Below are 21,652 nucleotides of genomic sequence, written 5' to 3'. Positions count from 1 at the left end.
TATCCTAAAATGTTTTTATTATTATTTTTTTTTTTTTTATTATTAATTTGTTAATCACAAATCTTTAAAATGTATAAACCAAGGTTTTTTTTTTTTTACTTTGCCTAAAGCAACCAGTAAATATATATATATATAATTTTTTTTTTTTTTTTTTTTTGTCATGTTGATGTTATAGCCTAGTTCTCTCTCCGAAGCCACTTGGTGTCAGTATAGTGTTTTGAAACGTTCGAGCGCGCCCATATTGGCTCCTCCTCGTCCTTACTTGAGCGCCTTACTCACTCATGCGCTTTGTTCTATTTCGTCTTCGTGGCTGCATGCATAGAAACAAAATACATATAGTGGAATACAACCAAAGAATGGAACCTGTTTTGTCAATATTTGTTTTGCAGCGATTGGTGGAGTTTACAAAATAGATGCGTAATGGCTAGGATAATTCTTCTCGGCGGGACTGTTATTTGTCTGGTTTTGCTGCGCTTGCTGTCTATGGCATCAGCCCAGATCGCATACTCCATTTCAGAGGAGGTGAACACGGGAACATTTGTTGGAAATATCGCAAAGGATCTTAATTTGAATATCCAAGAACTGGAATCACGCGGATTTCACATCCCTGCAGTTTTGGGAAGGAAATATTTTGAGGTTAATTTGAAAACGGGTGTTCTGTTCGTCAGCGAAAGGATCGACAGGGAGGAATTATGTCCTGCCTCGCCGCAATGTTCAGTGAATTTAGAAGCCATTGTTAATAGTCCATTAAACCTGTTTCGCATTGAGATAAATATATTAGACATTAATGACAATGCTCCGTCGTTTCGTGTTAGGTCTAAGCAATTTAACATATCAGAGAATGCGTTTGTTGGAGACAGATTTCAGATGCCGAGAGCGTCGGATCCTGATGTTGGAGCGAACTCGGTAAAGAGCTACAAACTGAGTCCGAATGAGCATTTATCTCTGGATGTACAGAATGGAGGAGAGCAGAGTGTGTCTGCTGAGTTAGTGCTGCAGAAAGCTTTAGATCGAGAGAAACAGCCTGTGATCCAGCTCACATTGACTGCTGTAGATGGAGGAAGACCTCCCAAATCTGGTACAATACAGATAATCATAAATGTACAAGATGTAAATGATAACGCACCCGTGTTTGGTAAAGCTCTTTACAAAGTGCGTCTTTTTGAGAATGCACCAATGGGAACATTAGTCATAAATCTGAATGCCACTGATTTGGATGAGGGTGTAAATAGTGAAATAATTTATTCTTTAGTTTACCAAGACAGCGATGACAAAACAAACAAGGTTTTTAAAATTGATTCTGCTACCGGTGTCATTTCAGTGCAGGGCAGTGTGGATTTTGAGCAACACAATGCTTATGAGATTCATGCTCAGGCTAAAGACAAAGGAGCGAGTCCGCGGTCTGCGCACTGTAAAATATTAGTAGAGGTTTTAGATATAAACGACAACGAACCAGAAATATCCTTAACGTCACAAGTGAACACTGTAAGGGAGGATGCTAAAAAAGAAACAACGGTTGCTTTGATAACGATATCTGACAAAGACTCGGGAAAGAATGGGAATACGCACGGGAAAGTGGTAGGTGATGTTCCTTTTAAATTACAGTCATCGTACAAGAATTATTATTCTCTTGTAGTGGATAATGACCTGGATAGAGAGCGTGTTGATCGATATAATGTCACAATCATGGCGTCAGATGAAGGGACTCCGCCTCTTTCTTCCATACGCGTTTTGACAGTGTATGTATCTGATGTTAATGACAATCCCCCACGTTTTCCAAATCCTGTTATAAATGTATTTGTAAAAGAAAATGGTCCTAAAGGTCAAATAATTTACACTATTTCAGCTGTTGATCCAGATTTAGATGAAAATTCCAAAATTACTTATGGAATACTGGAACCACTTCACAAATCTGGAACTACATATTCTGTTGTTAGTATAAACTCTGACAGTGGAGATATACACAGTTTACAGTCGTTTAACTATGAGGAGATCAAAACATTTCAGTTTAAAGTCCAGGCCACAGACTCTGGTGTTCCTCCTCTCAGCAGTAGCGTGACTGTAAATGTTTTTATCCTGGATGAGAATGACAACAGTCCCGGGATTCTCGCACCCTATTCCGAGCTCGGTTCCGTTAACACGGAGAACATTCCCTATTCTGCTGACGCGGGCTACTTTGTGGCCAAGATCAGGGCTGTAGATGCAGATTCTGGTTACAATGCGCTGCTGTCTTACCACATCTTTGAACCCAAAGGAAACAATCTGTTCCGAATCGGAACCAGCAGCGGGGAGATCAGGACTAAGAGGAGAATGAGTGACAATGACCTGAAAACTCACCCGTTGGTCATTTTGGTTTGTGATAACGGAGAGCCCTCACTGTCAGCGACTGTGTCTATTGATGTTGTGGTTGTTGAAAGTGCTGGTGACGTCAAGACTCCATTCAGACATGCGCCGATAAAGGAGGAGAGTTTCTCGGATTTAAATCTGTATTTGCTGATTGCAATTGTGTGTGTGTCCATCATCTTTTTACTGAGCCTCATCAGTTTGATAGCTGTAAAATGCCACAGGACAGACGGCAGTTTGGGCAGGTACAGCGCCCCGATGATCACCACACACCCTGACGGGAGCTGGTCTTACTCCAAAGCTACTCAGCAGTATGACGTGTGTTTTAGCTCGGACACACTGAAGAGTGACGTAGTGGTTTTCCCCGCGCAATTTCCGCCTGCAGATGCAGAACTGATCAGTATTAATGGAGGAGACACTTTTACCAGAACACAAACGCTCCCTAATAAAGAGAAGGTAAGATATCATAAGGGGCCAGTTAAAATGTACTTTTTTCTTTAATTCCTATGTGTATACAAAAATCTTGTATTGAGCTTCTGACATCTCCTGTTGAAACATGACCTGTCTTTACATCGCATGAGAGCTCTCCGTGGTGCTGAAACACACTGAGATTGAGCATAGTTTGACTCTGTCCAGCAACAGTGTGCTGAATGGTGCCTTATTGAATACCAATATTTGTTTGGCCAAAGTAAACAGAACAGTTTCGAGATTTTCCCTCAACTGTTTTTATTTATTTATTTATTTTTAAATTTTTTGACCTCTTGTATAATGCAGAGATTACCACAGCAGTTTCTAGGTCTGAAAATGAGTCCGAAGTCTGTCACGTGAAGCGGATTTGTCGGTCTGTGTCATGTTGGTTAAAGAGGCCATGCTCGGCTTTTGTGTTCCGCTTGGAAAATCTCTGGCACATAAACAGGAAAAAAATTAGGCTGCCACTGGGCTTGAATTTACCAATGCTATCTCACTGAACACATGACTTTCCCCCGTTCTCTTCCTTGACTTATTTCTTTCTTGTTCACTTACAACCGGCAGTACTGGTTGTGCACCTTTTCATAATATTGTCATAATATTGTCTCTCCCATGTATTCCAAACACTCAACCTCTCTCTTTTTCAATCCATTTACAAGCTATATCCCAATGGAAGTTTAATTTAAATTAAATTTGTAAACAGGATTCAGTAGATTAGCATTAGCAGTATCTCTCTCTCCATGCAGCTGAGGCCTCTCAGCAGGGTGTGGGCCATACGGATAATTTCTACAGCCTATAATTTGGAGAAGGGCTGTCTTATATCCATATATAGTTCAGTCTCATTCATAAATTAAATGTGTTTTATTTCTTACATGGTTTGATACCGTAAATTGCCAGTTGGATTCTTTTTTCTCTTTCTTCTGTCCATGTTTTTAAGTCGATCTGATTGATGAATTTCTTAGAATTTGACAGCAGCATTTAAGCTGACAAGGGCTCCAGGAAAAAAAAAAGCCGATGACCCATAAGCATGATTTGAGAATGTTCCAAACAACATATTATTGTGTGCTTAAATTGAAGCAAGAACATCTGACTTTTTGTAAAACAGAGTTAGCATTATATGCACATTTGATTAATGTCCTGTGATTAATGTTATGTGCACAGCAACTTCTTTTTTATAGGTTTTGTGTGCTTTAATCTATGAGGATTTATTCATCCCGGCTTTATCTTTTTTGTTTTTTGTTTTTTTCAGTTTTACAGTAGACCTGCAGGTTTGTTCTTTTTCTGTATTTGCTTTGTTGTGTTGAGTAGAACCACACAAAGCAGAATTCAGCTTTGTTATTGTCTCTGTGCCGGCTGAGATTTTCCTTCCAAGCTAATGCATGTTGCCTGTGTGGGAGAACGAGAGGGGGATGGGAGAGAGAGAAAAAAAGGGATAGAGAAAGGGAGGAGAGTGGGGGTGTTGAGAAATGAGAGATGGGATAAAAGGTAGAGGGAGGAATACGCAGATAGACAGACACTGGGGGGGGGGGCAATGGAGTGGGGGAAGGGACGGTAATTTTCCGTTCTGCGCTGCAGGAGCCCTTGGTTTGCAGGCTGAGCTCATAGCTGTGACATCATCACTGTCAATCACACCAAAACCCCACCCTGTGCTCCAGTTCTGCTGAGGACAGTCACTCTGACAACAACTGCGAACATAGTTGTTTATAGAGTGAGTGTATGTGTGTCTCTGTTTGTGATAGTTGTGCTAATATGAGAAGAGGTTGCACAATTGATGTTTGTTGACCAGCAGTGTTAATAAGAGTGTCAGCAGCAGAGGTTTAATTACAGTCCTGTGATGACCCTGGTTTGTACAGAGCATTAAATCGATTTCATGAGCACATTAGTTTCATTACATTTGTACATAGAAAGAAGAAGAATTAAGCTTATTGCTTTACATATCAGTAATTTCACTTAGTGCAAGTGAAGTCTGAACAGACAGAGACTGAGTTTAATATCATTAGTGCTGCATTACAACATTAGATCCTTCCTTCTAACATGACTTGCAAGAATGAGAGCATTAAGGCAAATATTTGTTTATTTTATTGCATCTTGTTAGTTGCAAGATGTTGTTATGTTCTAACTCTTTTCTCATTAATCAGTTCAACCTCAAATCAGTCAATTTTGAAACCTGATTTGTGGCATGATTGTTTTAACAATTTTTACTCTATTTAGCCTTAAACATTTTGAATATAATTGACTGATATAATATTGACTGTTTAGCTAACATTATGGGAGCTAGTTTAGAGCTAAGTTAAATACAAATTTAAATATTGGATGTTGTCATTTCTTTGCTCTATTACCAAGCCCTAGTTTTTCTCCCTACAGTTACAGTGTTTCCCTACTAGACCACATGACCCACAGTTCAATGGCACACTTATCAACCAGCAGGTTAGTGACATATGCTTGTTTGTTCTCTATACTCTTCTGTCTCCTTCACATTCTATCTCACATGCACACATGTAATGATGTGACATTGCGATCTTAGCACTTAGTGTCTTTTCTTATCCCTCCATCTTCAGGTTGTCATGGCGACCTGGCTCTGTTTCTTTATAACTAGCCAATGCTGCATTTTGCCACACCCACAGAGAGAGAGAGAGAGAGAGAGAGAGAGAGAGAGAGAGAGAGAGAGAGAGAGAGAGAGAGAGAGAGGGGGGCATGCAGAGTCTGTGTGAGCAGAAAGGGTGTGGTGAACTGGTATATGAATGGAAAAGAAAGACAGTATGAGGATGTTCATGAAAAAGAGGGAATAAATGGGGAAGCAGGTGGTATCAGGCAAACAAATGAGGGTGTCAGGGAGACAATAAAAAACGAATTCACGGAATTAATTCACTCTTGGGAGGGCGAGTGGAGAAACAGCAGCCGCTGGGCATTTAGCCACTGATTAGACATGACAAAATTTGTCATAGGCTTATTGAGAGACTGAGACAGAGAGAGAGAAGGAGTATGGGAAGATGATGAAACATACCAGTAGTGATTATTTTTAGTAAAAGCCCAGAATGATGTTGTGGTTGCAAATTCACTTTATCTTTCCCACAAAGTTGGTATATTTTGATATTAATAAAATAATTAAGTGGTGCAGTTTTATCATTTGAGATGTACAAGTGAGGCTTTTGACTATTGACATAAAATCTGGGGCATAGATTAGCTTGCTTGGAAGGACCTTTAAATTGTAGTAAAGTGATACTGTTTGTTCTTCAGACGACACTGAAGAAATTAGCACAAAGAGAAACAATATTTGTTTTGTGCTCAGGACTTCCCTACATGAAGATGTAATGAGTATTGAATATTAACAAAGCAGAGTGTACAGCTGTGCAAGGAATATACGAACCAATTTTGTCTTTGACATTCGTCTTTGCAGAAGTCTTTCATTGGGCAATTATAAACCTTGCAAATTTTGACAAACTAAACAGCTATTTATTTCCCTGATGCACTCATTTATCTGCCTGTTCACTTCTAAATAAAATGTTAAAAAAGAAAGAAACTTATAGCAAGCCAACTTTAATGTGTACTACAGTATGTGTTAATGTACAAAACTATTATGAACAATTTTGACTATGGAAAGTTGAAAGTGACAATATTTTTTCTACTGCATTGTACGGTTACACTTTATTTTAAGGTGTCATTGTTACAGTGTAATTGTATATTTAAGTACTGAGTAATATTTGGCAACGACATGTACTTACTATAGAGTTAGAGTAGGATTAGGATTTGGTTGAGGGTTAGTTGTAATTATGCATAATTTACTGTTATTTCTATGGTAAGTACATGTAACATATGTAACAAGGACACTTTAAAATAAAGTGTTACCCATTGTACAATAAATTAGTAATAGTACAGAGATTAATAGAGCACTTAAATGCTTTTGTACATATATTTTGTACGCTATGTACACTATATACTTATTATAGTAATTGCAACAAGGTACTAACCCTGAACCTACCCCTAACATAACCTTAACCCATGCATTTACCTTATATTCCCCAGTACTTTCTTAGGTGAGTACACTGTAAGTACACATAAGTGCACGCACTGTAAAATAAAGTGCAACCCAACAATTTACTTGAAAACAATGATTTTATGCTAATATAACATTTCAGCATCCATTCGGAAATATAATATATCTGTTTATTTTACAAATGAATAGCCTGATATGCATTCACAGATTTCTGGTCTCTACAGCCAAGCAGCAAAAAGAAAAAAGGGGAAGAGAAGTGAGAGAAGGGGAAACTTGGCTGCTTGATATTCTGTTTTTCACACACATTCACAGCATGTACGGGGTCTTCAGTAGTGGCTCTGTGTGCGGAGGTCTGCTGAGGCTTGTCTGCATTGCCTGATAGCTTTGTTTCACCTCCACAGGCGTCTGTTTTAGAATCAGGCTTCTGAAGGGCAACCGTAGCTGAGGCAGCAGGGTTTATCAGGGCCCCGGAGGTTGAATTGTTTTGCGTTCAGTAAAACCACGGCCTGTTCTCTCACGGAGAAATGTAATGGAGGAGAAATTACACACGCTTTGGGATCGCAGATTCGGGAATCACGTTGGCGCACAGATAGATGAAGAGAGTTCTGGGTGCGTTTAGCTGTGCCTGCTGAGAATAGAACAGAGAAATCTGAATGTTTTATTTATTCTGCAGTACCTAAACGGATGGTTTTAAAAAGTGCAAGAAGTTTGAATGCTTGCCTAAAAATCTAAGCTATGATTAGTAATGCCTGTCTTGTGTGTTTTGCCTGAGAAATATATAACTATTTGTTCTGACAGTGTTTCAATTTGATTACAGATAAAAGAAAAAGGCCTGATTTCACAGACAGGGATTAGATTAAGCCAGGATTAGGCCTTAGTGTAATTAGGACATTTAAGTAGCTTTTATAAATGAGCCTTAGGAAAAAAAAAAAAAACATTACTGGTGTGCATCTTGAGACAAAACAATGGCACTGATATATTTTAAGATTTGTCAGTGCAAGTTTCTTTAAGTTAAAACAGCTCAAACATGCATTTTAGTCTGGGACTATAGATTTAAGCCTTATGTGAAACCGGGGGATAGTGCATCATGAAATTTAACATTTTAATATATTCTTGCCACTAGATAAAATGGGGATATGGATTCAGAAATTTGTGCAACTGAATTACATTTTTGCATACTATACATTATGATGGATATGGATGTAGAGAGATACAAAGAATATACATATATTTGCCTTATCACTCACTCTTCCCTTCCCCTCTCACTTTATTAAATTCTCATACTTTGATGATTGCTCTGATGTGGCAGTTTGTTTTACAATAATTCAGTCATTTAAGGGTGGCAGAGAAGGGAAAAAGGAATGGTTTGTCTTAAAAATAGATTATTCTGCAAGAGAAACGGAGGAGATGACTGTCAGAAATACGTATTGAGGATAAGAGCATAGCAGTGTTTAAAGATGAGATTTGAAAAGAGGATTGATTAGTTCTATTCCGTTGTTTCTTTGTGTCTGAGACAGAACCTAATGCATTCTGATACGTGATATGTAAAGACCTGCAGTTCTTCTTTTGTACCCATAGAGGTCTGACTTTACCCATACTCCGACAACATCCAGTACATGCAGACACACCCAGTCATCTTCTTTACTTCTTGGTCTTTCAGGCAATATCTAATTAATATTCAGGTCTCCTATATAAAATAGTAAATGTGTCATGGGAAAAAAAAGCTGAACTTAATTAAACGTGATAATGATATTTTTATATGTCGCTTATACCATTGCAAAGCTTTAATCAGTATAAATATCAAAAGTTGTGTACATTAAATTGCACAATACAAATTTAAAATGTAAATACATTTTTTAAAAACAGAATTCTATATTTCTATAGCAAATAAAATGTCATATGTTAAAGAAATGTATTTCTAAAACAAACATCTGCAAAAAAAATATATATATTAAAAAAACAATAATTTAAAAAGGTTTTTTTTTGAATGAAGAATGGTGCTTTTCTGATGATGTCATCTATTTTACTATGAATGATAAATGCAGTGAGGTCATCACTCGTGGCCCTGAGCAGTGTGACAATGAAGAGGGAAGGCCCCAGAAGCCACACAACTGACTCACACACTCTCATAAAGACCCTCATAACGACATGTGGGTATAGAGACACTCTCATAAACATTAGTGCTCATACTCACCTCTAACAACTGTGCAACAGTCTCAAAGCTGGTCCTGCAAAGCCCTGTGCTGCACAATAGCCATTATTGCAGTCTAATGAATGTCTTTTTAAAGGGGCAATAACTGCACTGTAATGATCCAGCGTTAATATTTTAGAGTCATTTATAGTGAGCGAGTAGAGCTGGAAATTAATATCTAACAGAAGCACTCTGATGAGCTGTAGACTCTGATACAGAGAGGTGATGAGATTTTTCTTACCACTTTTCTGTCATGTTCTGCACTATGCTATCAAGTCTACAAGAATTAAGAACAATCTATCTATCTATCTATCTATCTATCTATCTATCTATCTATCTATCTATCTATCTATCTATCTATCTATCTATCTCTGTCTGTCTGTCTGTGTCTGTCTGTCTGTCTGTCTGTCTGTCTGTCTGTCTGTCTGTCCTGCAACTTTATTTCCTTTTGTAATAGTCTTTTAATGGTTTCAGACATTTGGATGCCAGGATAAATAATGTGTGTATGTCCTGCTTACATGTAGAAAATCTGATAGTTGAAGTTGAGGTGCCTTAAAGAGTCTATCATTTTAATAATGTACAGCCATTTCAGGGGATCGATAAGAATTGTAGAGGAGAGTTTAGTTTTTGATTACAGTGTTTTTTTTATTATTCTCTTTGGAACTATTTTCACGAGTAAGGTGTACATTTTCAAAACTCTTAGTAAAAATTAAAAATAAAAATATTAAGTCATTCTTTCGAAACCTGATCCCATGCTTTCATTATTTATACACTTCTTCAGTCCACATATTCATTGTTTCAAACACAAGATTATTGTAGTATGTAATGAGAACATTTGGTTTAATAGCCGAAACACAACAGTATTTTCTTTCAATTTAGTACTTTTAACAATCAGTTCATTTAATTGCAAATAATGCAATACACGTTTTAAAATCACCCTTGTTGCTGAAATAATTTGAGTAACACAGGCTACAGATGCCACATTAGACACTTACATTATCTAACGTATGTAACATGAAATCCATAATGTTTGTAATCATCTATTCAGTGTGTTATCAAAAGGTGTGATGAAGTATGACACAGCCATGAGGTTTTGTGCTATATAATAAAAGTTTGCTGGCCATACAGTAAATGTTCTCGCTGTGCCATATGACTGAATCTATACTGTAGGTGACCTTTTATCTGTCTCCCTTCTTCTGATTCATCTCTGATCAATCTGATGTTATACAATTTCCTCTCCCTTGTACTCTATCCTGCTCTATGTTCACAAATGGCAAATCTCTCTGTTTCTCACACACACACACACACACACACACACAGAGAGAGAGAGAGAGAGAGAGAGAGAGAGAGAGAGAGAGAGAGAGAGAGAGAGAGAGAGAGAGATTATTACATTTATAATGTAAAAAGAATTCATTACATCTGGTTATCCTTATAGGAAAGTGCAAACTAAGTATAAACTATATCTATAGAATCTGTATCTATAGACATTTTTAGATGTATATCTATAGAATCTGTATCTATAGAAATTTATAGATGTACCAAATTCATTGATTAACCATTAAGATCATTTGGATTAAATAATATACAAATGTTTTAAACTGAACGAAAAGAGATGCAAATTAAAATTATGCATTATGAAAGGCAGCTGAAATGATTTTGTGTATTGTACTAACACTAAAATGCACCAAAGCAATACAAAAAAAAAACTGTAAAAGGCTCCCATGTTAGAAATATTCAGCCATTGCATAACATATATGCTACTTGTTTGAGTGAGTTTCCACTTCAGAAGGATGTGTTTATTCTTTTTGTTTATTCTTACAGATGTCCGTTTGAGCAGAGTGTAGGAGAGATAACTTAATCTAAAACCCTGAGGGGGAAAACAATTAGCAGCAGACAGCAGATGGATGCGATTCTAACAGGTAAAGCAGGGAGATGGCAATGTTGTACAAATGCATCACAGCACAATGAGACACAGAAAAGACAGTGAGAGAATGTGTGTGTGTGTGTACATGCTAGACAGACCTCGAAGGAAAGGCCAGGTGTTTGAATCAGCTTGCGTGCATAATTGACGAGATTACGGCTGATGTTTTCCGTCCCACCTCTTTGAAATGGGCGTAAACAGCCGTGCGTGTCCCGCGGGGAGCATCTGTGAAATGTCAGGACAGCGCAGTAAAATAGGAAAGAATAGATTTGAATAGATGTGAAAATGTTTTTTTTTTTTATGTACAAAGAATTTTTGGTTTCACTTTATTTTGATGGTCCCATCAAAATAAAGTTACTGAATTTTTTTATTAATTGGATAGTTGGCGGTGCTCGTTTCGCAATATGTAATTAATACATAAATGACACGTAAATAATTGAAAAATGAATATATATAAATGAATATAATAAATGAAAATAATAAATGGATTAGGTGCTGATGTATACACATGTTACAGATCTTTATTGTTTAGCCTATTATTATTACTACATTTTTTATCAATCGCTTTGGCTCAATTCTCGACTGAGAATTTAAGCAAATTGCATGTTTTGGCACATGTGTGTACAATTGTGTACAATTTGCACAATAACTAAATGCACACTTGTTAATCAAAAGTGATGAGTTGATTCTCTGTGAAATTGTCAAACTCTTCACAACATCTAAACATTCTTTCATCGTGTGAGACTTCACATGCAAAATGATGATATCAAAATCTATCGGACATGCATGTATATTCCATAAATACCTATGACATGGAATGTCTGTAATGTTTGCTAATTTGGCAAATGGCCTGTAATTGTAATGAAATGAATCACAATCTTGCCTATCAACCAATCAATTAAACATGCTGTATAAATTAAAATGTTCTGTCCTACTTTATATTAGGTGTCTTTACCATGTACTAACATTTAAATGAATAATTTGATACAATGCACTTATTGTGTACATACATGTTTTTGCATTGTACTTACATTTTAAAAGTATCTGCATGCAATTTAAATTACACTACAGTAAATAGAATTACTCTGTTGACCCTTTCCTTAAACCATCCTTACTCATACAACCAAACCTGTCCCTATCCCTACCCGTATCCCACCTCAATAGCAGCAAAAGTGTTTTGCAATACAATATGAACACAATAAGTACACTGTATTTTTTTATGTAAGTACATAGTAGTTAAGGACACCTAATATGTAGTGTGACCAAATGTCCATTTTCTCTTTGTGTACTACAGGATTGACTTTCCCTAGTACATTTTCAACCTACTGCTGACATCTGTATCTAAAAAGCCCAGTATGATACACAAGAGCATTCAGCTAGACAAAACTGACATTCTTATATAGTGTAGAAAAAACAGACAGTGTCAACTAAAAAGAAGAAAACACAAGAAATTTGTATATTACAAATATTTCCATGGCGAAAAAAACATCTGAACATTTTGACCAGCATGGCTCACATGATGAAATGTTTATTTTTTATTTTGGTGGCATTGGTCAATTTAATGACACATTAACTAGGTTTTGAAGCATGAATTAAATGGTTTGGGTGAATATACATTTTGCAGACATGCAATATAGTTCTGATGTTCAAGCAAACAGTTGTGACAATTGCACTTACAGTTTAGAGAATGTTAAGACTGTTTGGAAAAATGTGCCAAAGCGATTGAGAAAAACTGTAAAACCTAGTTCCTCCTTTTCTTATTTCCTCCTCCCTCACAGCAGTTTCTCTCTCTCTCTCTCTTTAACACTATAGTGCTGTTCAGAGCTAGTCGCTGTGTTTTCTTTTCTTGTGGGCGCTCAGATTCTTCAGAGGCAGAGAGGGTGGAAGGCGGGGGAGCGTTTACTGGCCCTGTGGCCTGATGACTCAAAGCACCGGGTTCTTCCAGGTCATTCTGTCTAAACATCAGCCAAAACGTCACTGCTATTTGTACAGCAAAGCCTGCCAGACATCACAATCTCATTTGTTGTCAAATAACACCCCTTGTTGTCACACATTTTATTACAGTAAATATTTGTCAGGGTTGGTTCATTTCTGTGTAGTCACACACCTTAAAGTCTTGACTACAAAGGCAGGTGTTTAGGACGACTATACATCTTAAATGGATCGACATGGACTGCAAAACACCGTGGAAATCCATAGTCTGGTCACTTCTGCCCAGAGACAGCGTGAGCTGGAGGCTCTGATGTGTGAGATGTGTGCTAATCTGACTGGAGAGAAAGCCAGATACACAGCCCAGAGTTTATAGCTTCCAATGGAAATCTAATAGCCCCAGTGGACATTAATAGATATAGTGTCAGGACTGTTGGCGGTCTGATGTGATTTCTCGCCCTGGCCTTGATTAATTAAACAGTTGGATTGGTTCCTGTGAGGTGGCGTTGTTAAGCTTGAAGCTCTGCATTAAACAGGCTGCAACAAGTGCACCCACAAACCGAGGGATGTGCTGTATTTCAGTTTTATCTGTATTTGATTTGTTTTGGCTCTTTGTATGTCTTGCATAATTACTTGTATAGCACATTTCTACAAAAATAAATGTGCTGTAAAATGTTCTGTCCTACTTGATTAGGTGTCTTTACTATGTACTAACATTTAAAGTAATAATTTGATACAATGCACTTATTGTGTACATACATGTTTTTACATTCTACTCATTTTAAAAGTATCTGCATGTAATTGAAATTGCACTACAGTAAATAGAGTTACACTGTTGACCCTGTTTGATTTGTTTTGGCTCTTTGTATGTCTTGCATTGCTTGCATACAGAACTGCACCCACACTAAAACTCAACAGTTGTTCTAACTAACATTTTTTAGTTCACTTTACTTAATGTACAACAATTCTGACTCTGAAAACCCAACATAAGATTACTTGATTGGTTTGAGTTGCATTTTGTCAAGCAAAAGGGAGTTTTGGAGGCAGGGCAATTCTTAATAGACTTTTTACTCATTTCTTCTGCAGTTATCTTAATTTCTTTGTAGTTGTATTCACTAATTTTCCAAAGTCATCTTGAATGTTGAATTTTCCATACAACTAACAATTTTAAGAGAACATCTCGTAACTTGGTTTCATAAATTGATGTTGATTTCCTAAAATGGTTGGGCAACTTATGGTTACAAATGAAGAGAAGTAATGTTGCTTTTAAAAGATGACCTAACTTCTCCCTAAATCCCAAACAAATCTACAATTCAGGTTGAATTACAGTTTATTAAAATTGTATTGCTAACAACTATACCACAAACACCATCTAACAAAAGGGGTTGATCCCCCTCTAGTTGTGCCAATATCTTGAAATTGTCCTTGCTTGAGTCACACACAGATATCAACATTCAGCAAGCAAAACAACAATGGCAATTAAAAAAATAAAATAATAATTATAGACTCTGACCATTACAATACAATGTTATTTGCTGTCTTTATTGTGCTAATACCAACACAATACAGCAAATAAAATTGGCCAAAAAAAAAAGAAGTAAAACAAAGAAATTGCTTAATTTATGTATGCCGCAATGCACTCTGGGGAGTAGTCTGTTACTCAGTAAAGCCAAGTTATGAAAACTTGAATATATTAATATACTTTACTAGATTTTCTGAGGGAAAAAGTTTGCAAGATTTTTTCAAGTAACTCTGTAAAAGAAATATTTATTTTTTTAAAAACATTTATATATACTTTTTTTAAATACTATCTCTATTCTAGCCTGTCCTAATCGTATAACATTGTATTGCAGCACTTGCCTCTTTAGGATAAAATCCTATATATATATATATATATATACAGCGGGTGAAATAAGTATTGAACACGTCATCATTTTTCTCAGTAAATATATTTCCAAAGGTGCTATTGACATGAAATTTTCACCAGATGTTGGTAACAACCCAAGTAAGCCATACATACAAAGAAACAAACAAAAATAAGTTCAGAAATTAAGTTATGTGTAATAATGTGAAATGACACAGGGAAAAAGTATTGAACACATGAAGAAAGGGAGGCGCAAAAAGGCATGGAAAGCCAAGACAACTGCTGAAAACTTACAGTAATTAAAAATCAATCCAGTGTCAGTGGAAATTAATAACAGCTGGTTCAGTCCCAAATGATGGCCTACAAAAAGGTCTCATTGCCAAGGTGTCACACGAGACACATCTCATGATGGGTAAAAGCAAAGAGCTGTCTCAAGACCTTCGCAACCTAATTGTTGCAAAACATAATGATGGCATTGGTTATAGGCGCCATTCTAAGCTTCTGAATGGTCCAGTGAGCACTTTTGGGGCCATAATACGGAAGTGGAAAGACAATAATTTCACCATAAATTTGCCTCGACCAGTGCTCCTCGCAAGATTTCTGATAGAGGAGTGAAAAGAATAATCAGAAGAGTTGTCCAAGTGCCAAGGATCACTTGTGGAGAGCTTCAAAAAGACCTGCAGATAGCAGGTACTGTTGTCTCAAAGAAAACAGTAAGTAATCCACTCCACCGCCATGGCCTGTATGCACGCTCACCACACAAGACTCCATTACTGAAAAAAAAGCATGTTGAAGCTCATTTAAAGTTTGCTGCACAACATTTGGAAAAGCCAGTGAAATACTGGGAGAATATAGTGTTGTCACATGAGAGCAAAATACACACCATGTTTGGAGGAGAAATGGCAGTGCACATTACCCTAAAAACACCATACAACTTGGTGTTGGCTCTTGGACAGCTCTTCTGATTATTCTTTTCACTCCTCTATCAGAAATCTTGCGAGGAGCACTGGTCGAGGCAAATTTATGGTGAAATTATTGTCTTTCCACTTCCGTATTATGGCCCCAAAAATGCTCACTGGACCATTCAGAAGCTTAGAATGGCGCCTTTAACCAATGCCATCATTATGTTTTGCAACAATTAGGTTGCGAAGGTCTTGAGACAGCTCTTCGCTTTTACCCATCATGAGATGTGTCTTGTGTGACACCTTGGCAATGAGACCTTTTTGTAGGCCATCATAAATTGGGACTGAACCAGCTGTTATTAATTTCCACTGACGGGGCTGGATTGCTTTTTAATTACTGTAAGTTTTCAGCAGTTGTCTTGGCTTTCCATGCCTTTTTGCGCCTCCCTTTCTTCATGTGTTCAATACTTTTTCACTGTGTCATTTCACATTATTACACAACTTAATTTCTGAACTTATTTTTGTTTGTTTCTTTGTATGTATGGCTTACTTGGATTGTGACCAACATCTGGTGAAAATGTCATGTCAATAGCACCTTTGGAAATATATTTACTGAGAAAAATGATGAAGTGTTCAATACTTATTTCACCGCTGTATATATATATATATATATATATATATATATATATATATATATATATATATATAGTTTTTATTTTATTTTTTTTACAGTCAGATAGGTATAGAGGAGGAAAGGTGATGGTGGACTGGCTTGGATCAGGACGTTTGTCCCTGCACTGCACCTGTTTTGTGCATAAAAAAGAACAAGTGGATAAGCACCGTGATATAACAGCAAAAGAGGGGCGAAAGATTAGAAGGAAGTGTGTGGGAGAGGCACAGCAGTCCTAGATGCTTCATTTGTAATCGGTGACAATTTAATCTCTCAGATTTGGGGACAGTAGAAAGAGCGGGTGAGTGGCCGTACAGTCAGTGCTGACGGCTATAACTATAAGAGCTGTCAGCGGTATCGAATGCATCGGTGAGTATAGTGAGAGAGCTTTCTGAGATGAAAAGGGAGAAAGAGAGGAAAAAACGAGTCAGGATACTGTCAATCAGTATTTTATATGTTCATTAAAAGTCAAACATGTCGTTGTGGTAATATAAAATCAAATGCTCTTATTAAGGTGAAATGTAATTTAATGAGAAAGAAATATTCTGTATAGAATTCAATTTAGTCACCTCAGTTGTGTGCTGAGAAGAGGAGACAATGAAAAAAAGGGCGGTGGCACTGTCTCTGTGATTGAATGCAGCCGTGTTTTCAATCGATATTAATGAGAATGTTTTGAAAACAAGACGAATGTTGTAAAGGCTAAAGAAAGCGATAATTTCCTTAATATACTTTTGATTTTTAATTCTTCGTGGTGCATCTGGTTGTTAATAGGCTTGTCGGTGTTTTTGTTCGGAGGTGCTGAAATGCAGAGAGCTGCGCTGGTTAGAGCGCGTTTCTCCCATCCCCCGCCTGTACAGCACTGGGTGAGGGAGGGGGACAGGAGAGAGAGAGAAAAAAGAGAGAGAGGGGGAGCAATAGGCAGCACCCTTGTGAGGGGAAACAAGAGTCGGCTTCGCGGAGAGGAGAGAAGAAAAAAGAGCTGGGGCGCAAACAAAAGAGAGAATATGGATGAAGCAGGAAAATGTCTGTTTGAAAAGGCAAGCGCAGCGGAGACTTTGGTCATCCTGCACATAGTCTGCCCGTTTTTTGGATGCCGTGCTTTGGAGCTGTTGCGCGGCGAGCTCTAAAGGCGGAAAGTGGTTTTTAATCCGTCTGTGGATGTTGCCAGTTTGCGATGGCTGTTGCAGGGCGATGTAGCTGCACAAAAGAGAACGTGCCTCTTTGTTTATGTTTCTTCATTGTTCTATTAAGTGTCCTTACAAATGCACAAATTCGCTACAGCATTCAGGAGGAGCTGGAGAGCGGAACTGTCGTTGGGGATCTTGTTCGGGATCTCGGGTTGGAGCTGCGAAAGCTTTCGGCGCGTCGGATTAGAATCAGCTCCGACAGTGCGAGGCGATACTTCAACATAAACCACAAAACTGGTAAGCTTGTTATAAGCGACCGGATTGACCGCGAAACGCTCTGTGAATTCAGCGGGACCTGCACGCTTAGTCTCGACGTGGTGTTAGAAAGCCCATTTGAACAGCACAGCGTGGATGTTGAGATTCTGGATGCAAATGACAACTCGCCGCTTTTCCCTCGAGACGAGTACCAGTTGGAGATCTCCGAGGGCGCACAGCCAGGCGCGCGGTTTTCCATTGAGGGCGCGCAAGATTCTGACGACGCCTCAAATTCCGTGCGCCATTATCGCCTCACCTCAAACGAACACCTGGCGCTCGACTCAACCAAACCACCTGCAGATGGAAAACACATAGAGCTCGTGCTGAAAAAACCTTTCGATCGCGAGCTTTTGCAGTCTCACCAGTTTCTAATCACTGCTACTGACGGCGGATCGCCTCCGCGCTCAGGCTCAGCCAAAATCAACGTGCGCGTCTTGGATACCAATGACAACGTGCCAGTCTTCGACAGCTCCGTATATAAAGTGAAACTGCGGGAAAACTCTCCCGTTGGCGCGCTGGTGATTAAATTAAACGCCACAGATAGAGATGAAAGCTCCAACGGGGAGGTGTATTACTCTTTTAGCGCGTACACGCCAGATAGAGTGAGGCAGATGTTTTCTGTAGACACAGACAGTGGGGAAATTCGAGTATTGAGCAATGTGGACTATGAAGAAACCAACACCTATGAGATGTATATCCAGGCAGCAGATCGAGGCCAAGGGGCCGTAGCAGTGCACTGTAAAGTGGTGGTGGAGGTGTTGGATGTGAATGATAACCCTCCTGAGATTGTGCTCTCCTCTCTCTCCAGCCCTGTTCGAGAGGACGCTCGGGCAGACACTGTGGTGGGTTTAATAAGCATAAATGACAAAGACTCTGGACAAAACAAACAGGTCAGCTTGGACATCATCCCCCCTGACCTGCCCTTTAAAATCAAATCATTCCGGAATCATTACACCATTGTTACCTCAGCCTTCCTGGACCGTGAGACTATATCATCATATAATGTCACAGTTACTGCCATGGATGGTGGAACACCACCTCTTTCATCGTCAATGACGATACGAGTAGAAGTGGCAGATGTCAACGACAATCCACCACGTTTTAAACAGACTTCATACACTGTTTATGTCTCAGAAAACAATGCGGTCAGTGCACCTCTGTGCGTCATCAAGGCGACGGACCCTGATGCCGGAGAGAACGCTCGCATCACATACACCGTCCTCAATGACAACAACCATGGTATTTCCGTGGCATCATATGTTTCTGTCAAACCTGCCACAGGTGAGGTGTACGCACTGCGATCGTTTGACTTTGAGAAGTTGCGTGAGTTTCATTTCCAAGTTAAAGCTCAAGACAACGGTGTGCCTCCTTTGAGCAGGGTGGCAACTGTCTATATTTACATCATGGACACCAACGACCACAGCCCGAAGTTTGTTCGCCCGGCGGCGAACGGCTCCCACTCCACAGAGACTATTCTGCGTAACTCAGAGGCAGGCGTCCTTGTTTCACGTGTGCTGGCTTGGGACTTAGATGCTGGGGAAAATGCCTGGTTGCTATACAGCCTCCATCACCCACCTGAACTGGACTTGTTTAAGGTGCACGAGCACACAGGTGAGATCCGCACAACACGGAGAGTCTTCGAGGACAATTCCACTGTCTTTAGCCTGACAGTGCATGTACGCGATCATGGTTTGCCTCCTCGCTCCGCATCTACAACGATCACCGTCGGCGTCATGGAGCTCCCACCTAAAGTGGCCCCAGACCCAAAACGCATAATCAGACCACATGGCACAATGATGTTCTCTGAAGTGACCCTGTATCTTCTTATTGCCCTCAGTGCCACCACCTTTGTTTTCTTGCTCACTATCTTCGTCCTAGCAATTGTTCGCTGCCATGCCTACTGCAGCCAACCAGATGCTTGCTCCTGCTCGCCTTGCTGTGTGTCCAAGAAGAAAAAGAAGTCAACGATGAAGAAAGCATCCAAAGATGGTGGTGGAGGAGGTGGTGGTGGAGGAGGTGGTGGAGCTGGTGGAGCCACAAGTGGAGGTGGAGGTGGTGGTGGAGGTGGGGGCGCTGCTGGTGGGGTCACGTTCCAGCAACAGTCCGCGGTGATGCGGAGAGATCTGAAAGTGGAGCCACGATACATTGAAGTCCGAGGAAACGGCTCTCTAACTAAAACGTACTGCTATAAGACCTGCCTGACTGCAACATCAGGAAGTGACACTTTTATGTTCTACAATACGGGCCGGCCGATGAGTGGGACTTGGGGTTCAGGGGCAGACCGTTTCTTTACAGGACAGAGCGGGCAGTTTGTGCGCAGACTGAGCATGCCCGACGCTACGGCAATACAGGTGTGTGCAGTGCCCACACTCTTATAGCATTCATCAAGTGAATCATCCATCTATGCATGAAGTGAGGAGAAAATCTGTTCTCTTTTGCTAATCCTGGTGCCTTTTCAGTCTCAGATATGATGATGATGATGATTTAGGAGTAGCTTTGGCATTTTTTGTTGTTGTTGCTTCCAAATACACAGACAAAAAGAAAAAAATTTCACTCAGAAATCACTAGTATTTCACAATTAATTATAAAAAGACAGAAAGAAATGCATTGAAATACATGTGACATTTTAAAGAAATACTAAAAATATATTTTTCTTGTAAAACAAACTCCAATAATCTGTGTTTTCTTTACAACTTTGAAAAGTCTTTTTTTTTTACAAAGTACTAAAGTTGTCTGCTTATTGTTTGCAGTACAGCGACAGGCCTTTTTTCAGCACCAGAAAGCTCTTGCTTAGAATATACATCAGGGCTCGGTAATGGAGGCCTGCTGTTGTATTGGAGCATTTTTACTTTTTTTCTTTTTGTGCCTCATTAATTCACAGCAGCAGTCTTTAGTGTGCGCTGCAGAATGCAAGTGTTTGTGTGTGTGTTTATGATGATTTACCGTATCAAACTCTCTTTCCACTTGTTTAGATCTGTCATCAAATTGCATTTCATCAGTTATGAATTTAGAGAGAAGCGCTCACTGTTTCTCCTCTCTCTCTCTCTCTCTCTCTCTCTCTCCAGCCTGTTCTGCAATGCGTTGTTTCAGGACAGCTGGGTGTGTTTATATTTAGAGGTGTGAAGCTCAAACAACACTCCAGTTTCTCTGTACCCACACTTAAATCTCTCAAGAGAGACTCTCCAGCCTAGCTTACGTTTAGTTAAGCAACTTCATATTGGACTTCATCCACCAAAACCAGTTGATAGGCCTTTAAACTAAACACATGAATGATTGGTCTCCTGATGATAGATAGATAGACAGACAGACAGATACATAGATAGATAGATAGATAGATAGATAGATAGATGGATGGATGGATGGATGGATGGATGGATGGATGGATGGATAGATAGATAGATAGATAGATAGATAGATAGATAGATAGATAGATAGATAGATAGATAGATAGATAGATAGATAGATAGATAGTTTTGTATTAAATTGCATTGCAGCACCGCTCTTTTGAATAAGGTTGATTGATATATTTTTTTGTAAGATTAGTTGTTTTTCTTTAAGGATAAATTTATTAAAATATCCTTTAAATGTCACATTTTATGCACATATACTCATTAGTATTTCAAAAAATGTGGAAAAAAGGGGGTACCTCAAGATTGAAAGTCCATATCTGATGATATTTATACTGTTAGATGGATGAATCTCAGGAAACTTGAGTAAATCTATAATGAGAATCACTATTCAAAATAATGGCAATTAGAAGAAAAAAACAAAGGGAAGGATATAATGTGATTTATTGTCATGAAATTTCACAGTGCAAAATTTTATTTTATTTTATTTTATTTATAGATCATGCTGCCAGTGAGTTACGTGCCATTTCTCAACAGATTAGCTGATTTTCTCATCAGCAATTTTTGCAGCAGAGTTTTGT

At 38.7% G+C, this 21,652-nt stretch overlaps 1 protein-coding gene across 12 annotated transcripts in view; it reads left to right on the top strand.

Annotated features, from left to right (window-relative positions):
- LOC311303875 (protocadherin alpha-C2-like) overlaps positions 1-21,652 on the top strand; it is a 118,585-nt gene that overhangs the window by 75,530 nt on the left and 21,403 nt on the right. For 4 of the 12 annotated variants that reach the window (XM_084430606.1, XM_084430609.1, XM_084430608.1 and 1 more), the window contains exon 2: positions 5,176-5,238. The exons of 2 other annotated variants lie outside the window; for them this stretch is intronic. In XM_084430606.1, the coding sequence (XP_084286732.1) occupies positions 5,176-5,238 (63 nt within the window). Of the gene's footprint in view, positions 1-11; positions 2,800-5,160; positions 5,239-17,202; positions 20,076-21,652 lie in introns of those variants that run through there. 6 more of the 12 variants (XM_084430604.1, XM_084430607.1, XM_084430610.1 and 3 more) reach the window with 6 other exon arrangements.

This window comes from Rutilus rutilus, assembly GCF_951802725.1.
Source record: "Rutilus rutilus genome assembly, chromosome: 14".
NCBI classification, from domain to species: Eukaryota; Metazoa; Chordata; class Actinopteri; order Cypriniformes; family Leuciscidae; genus Rutilus; species Rutilus rutilus.
The sequence above is the reverse complement of the archived record's forward strand: the minus strand, read 5'-3'. Positions and strand labels throughout refer to the sequence as shown.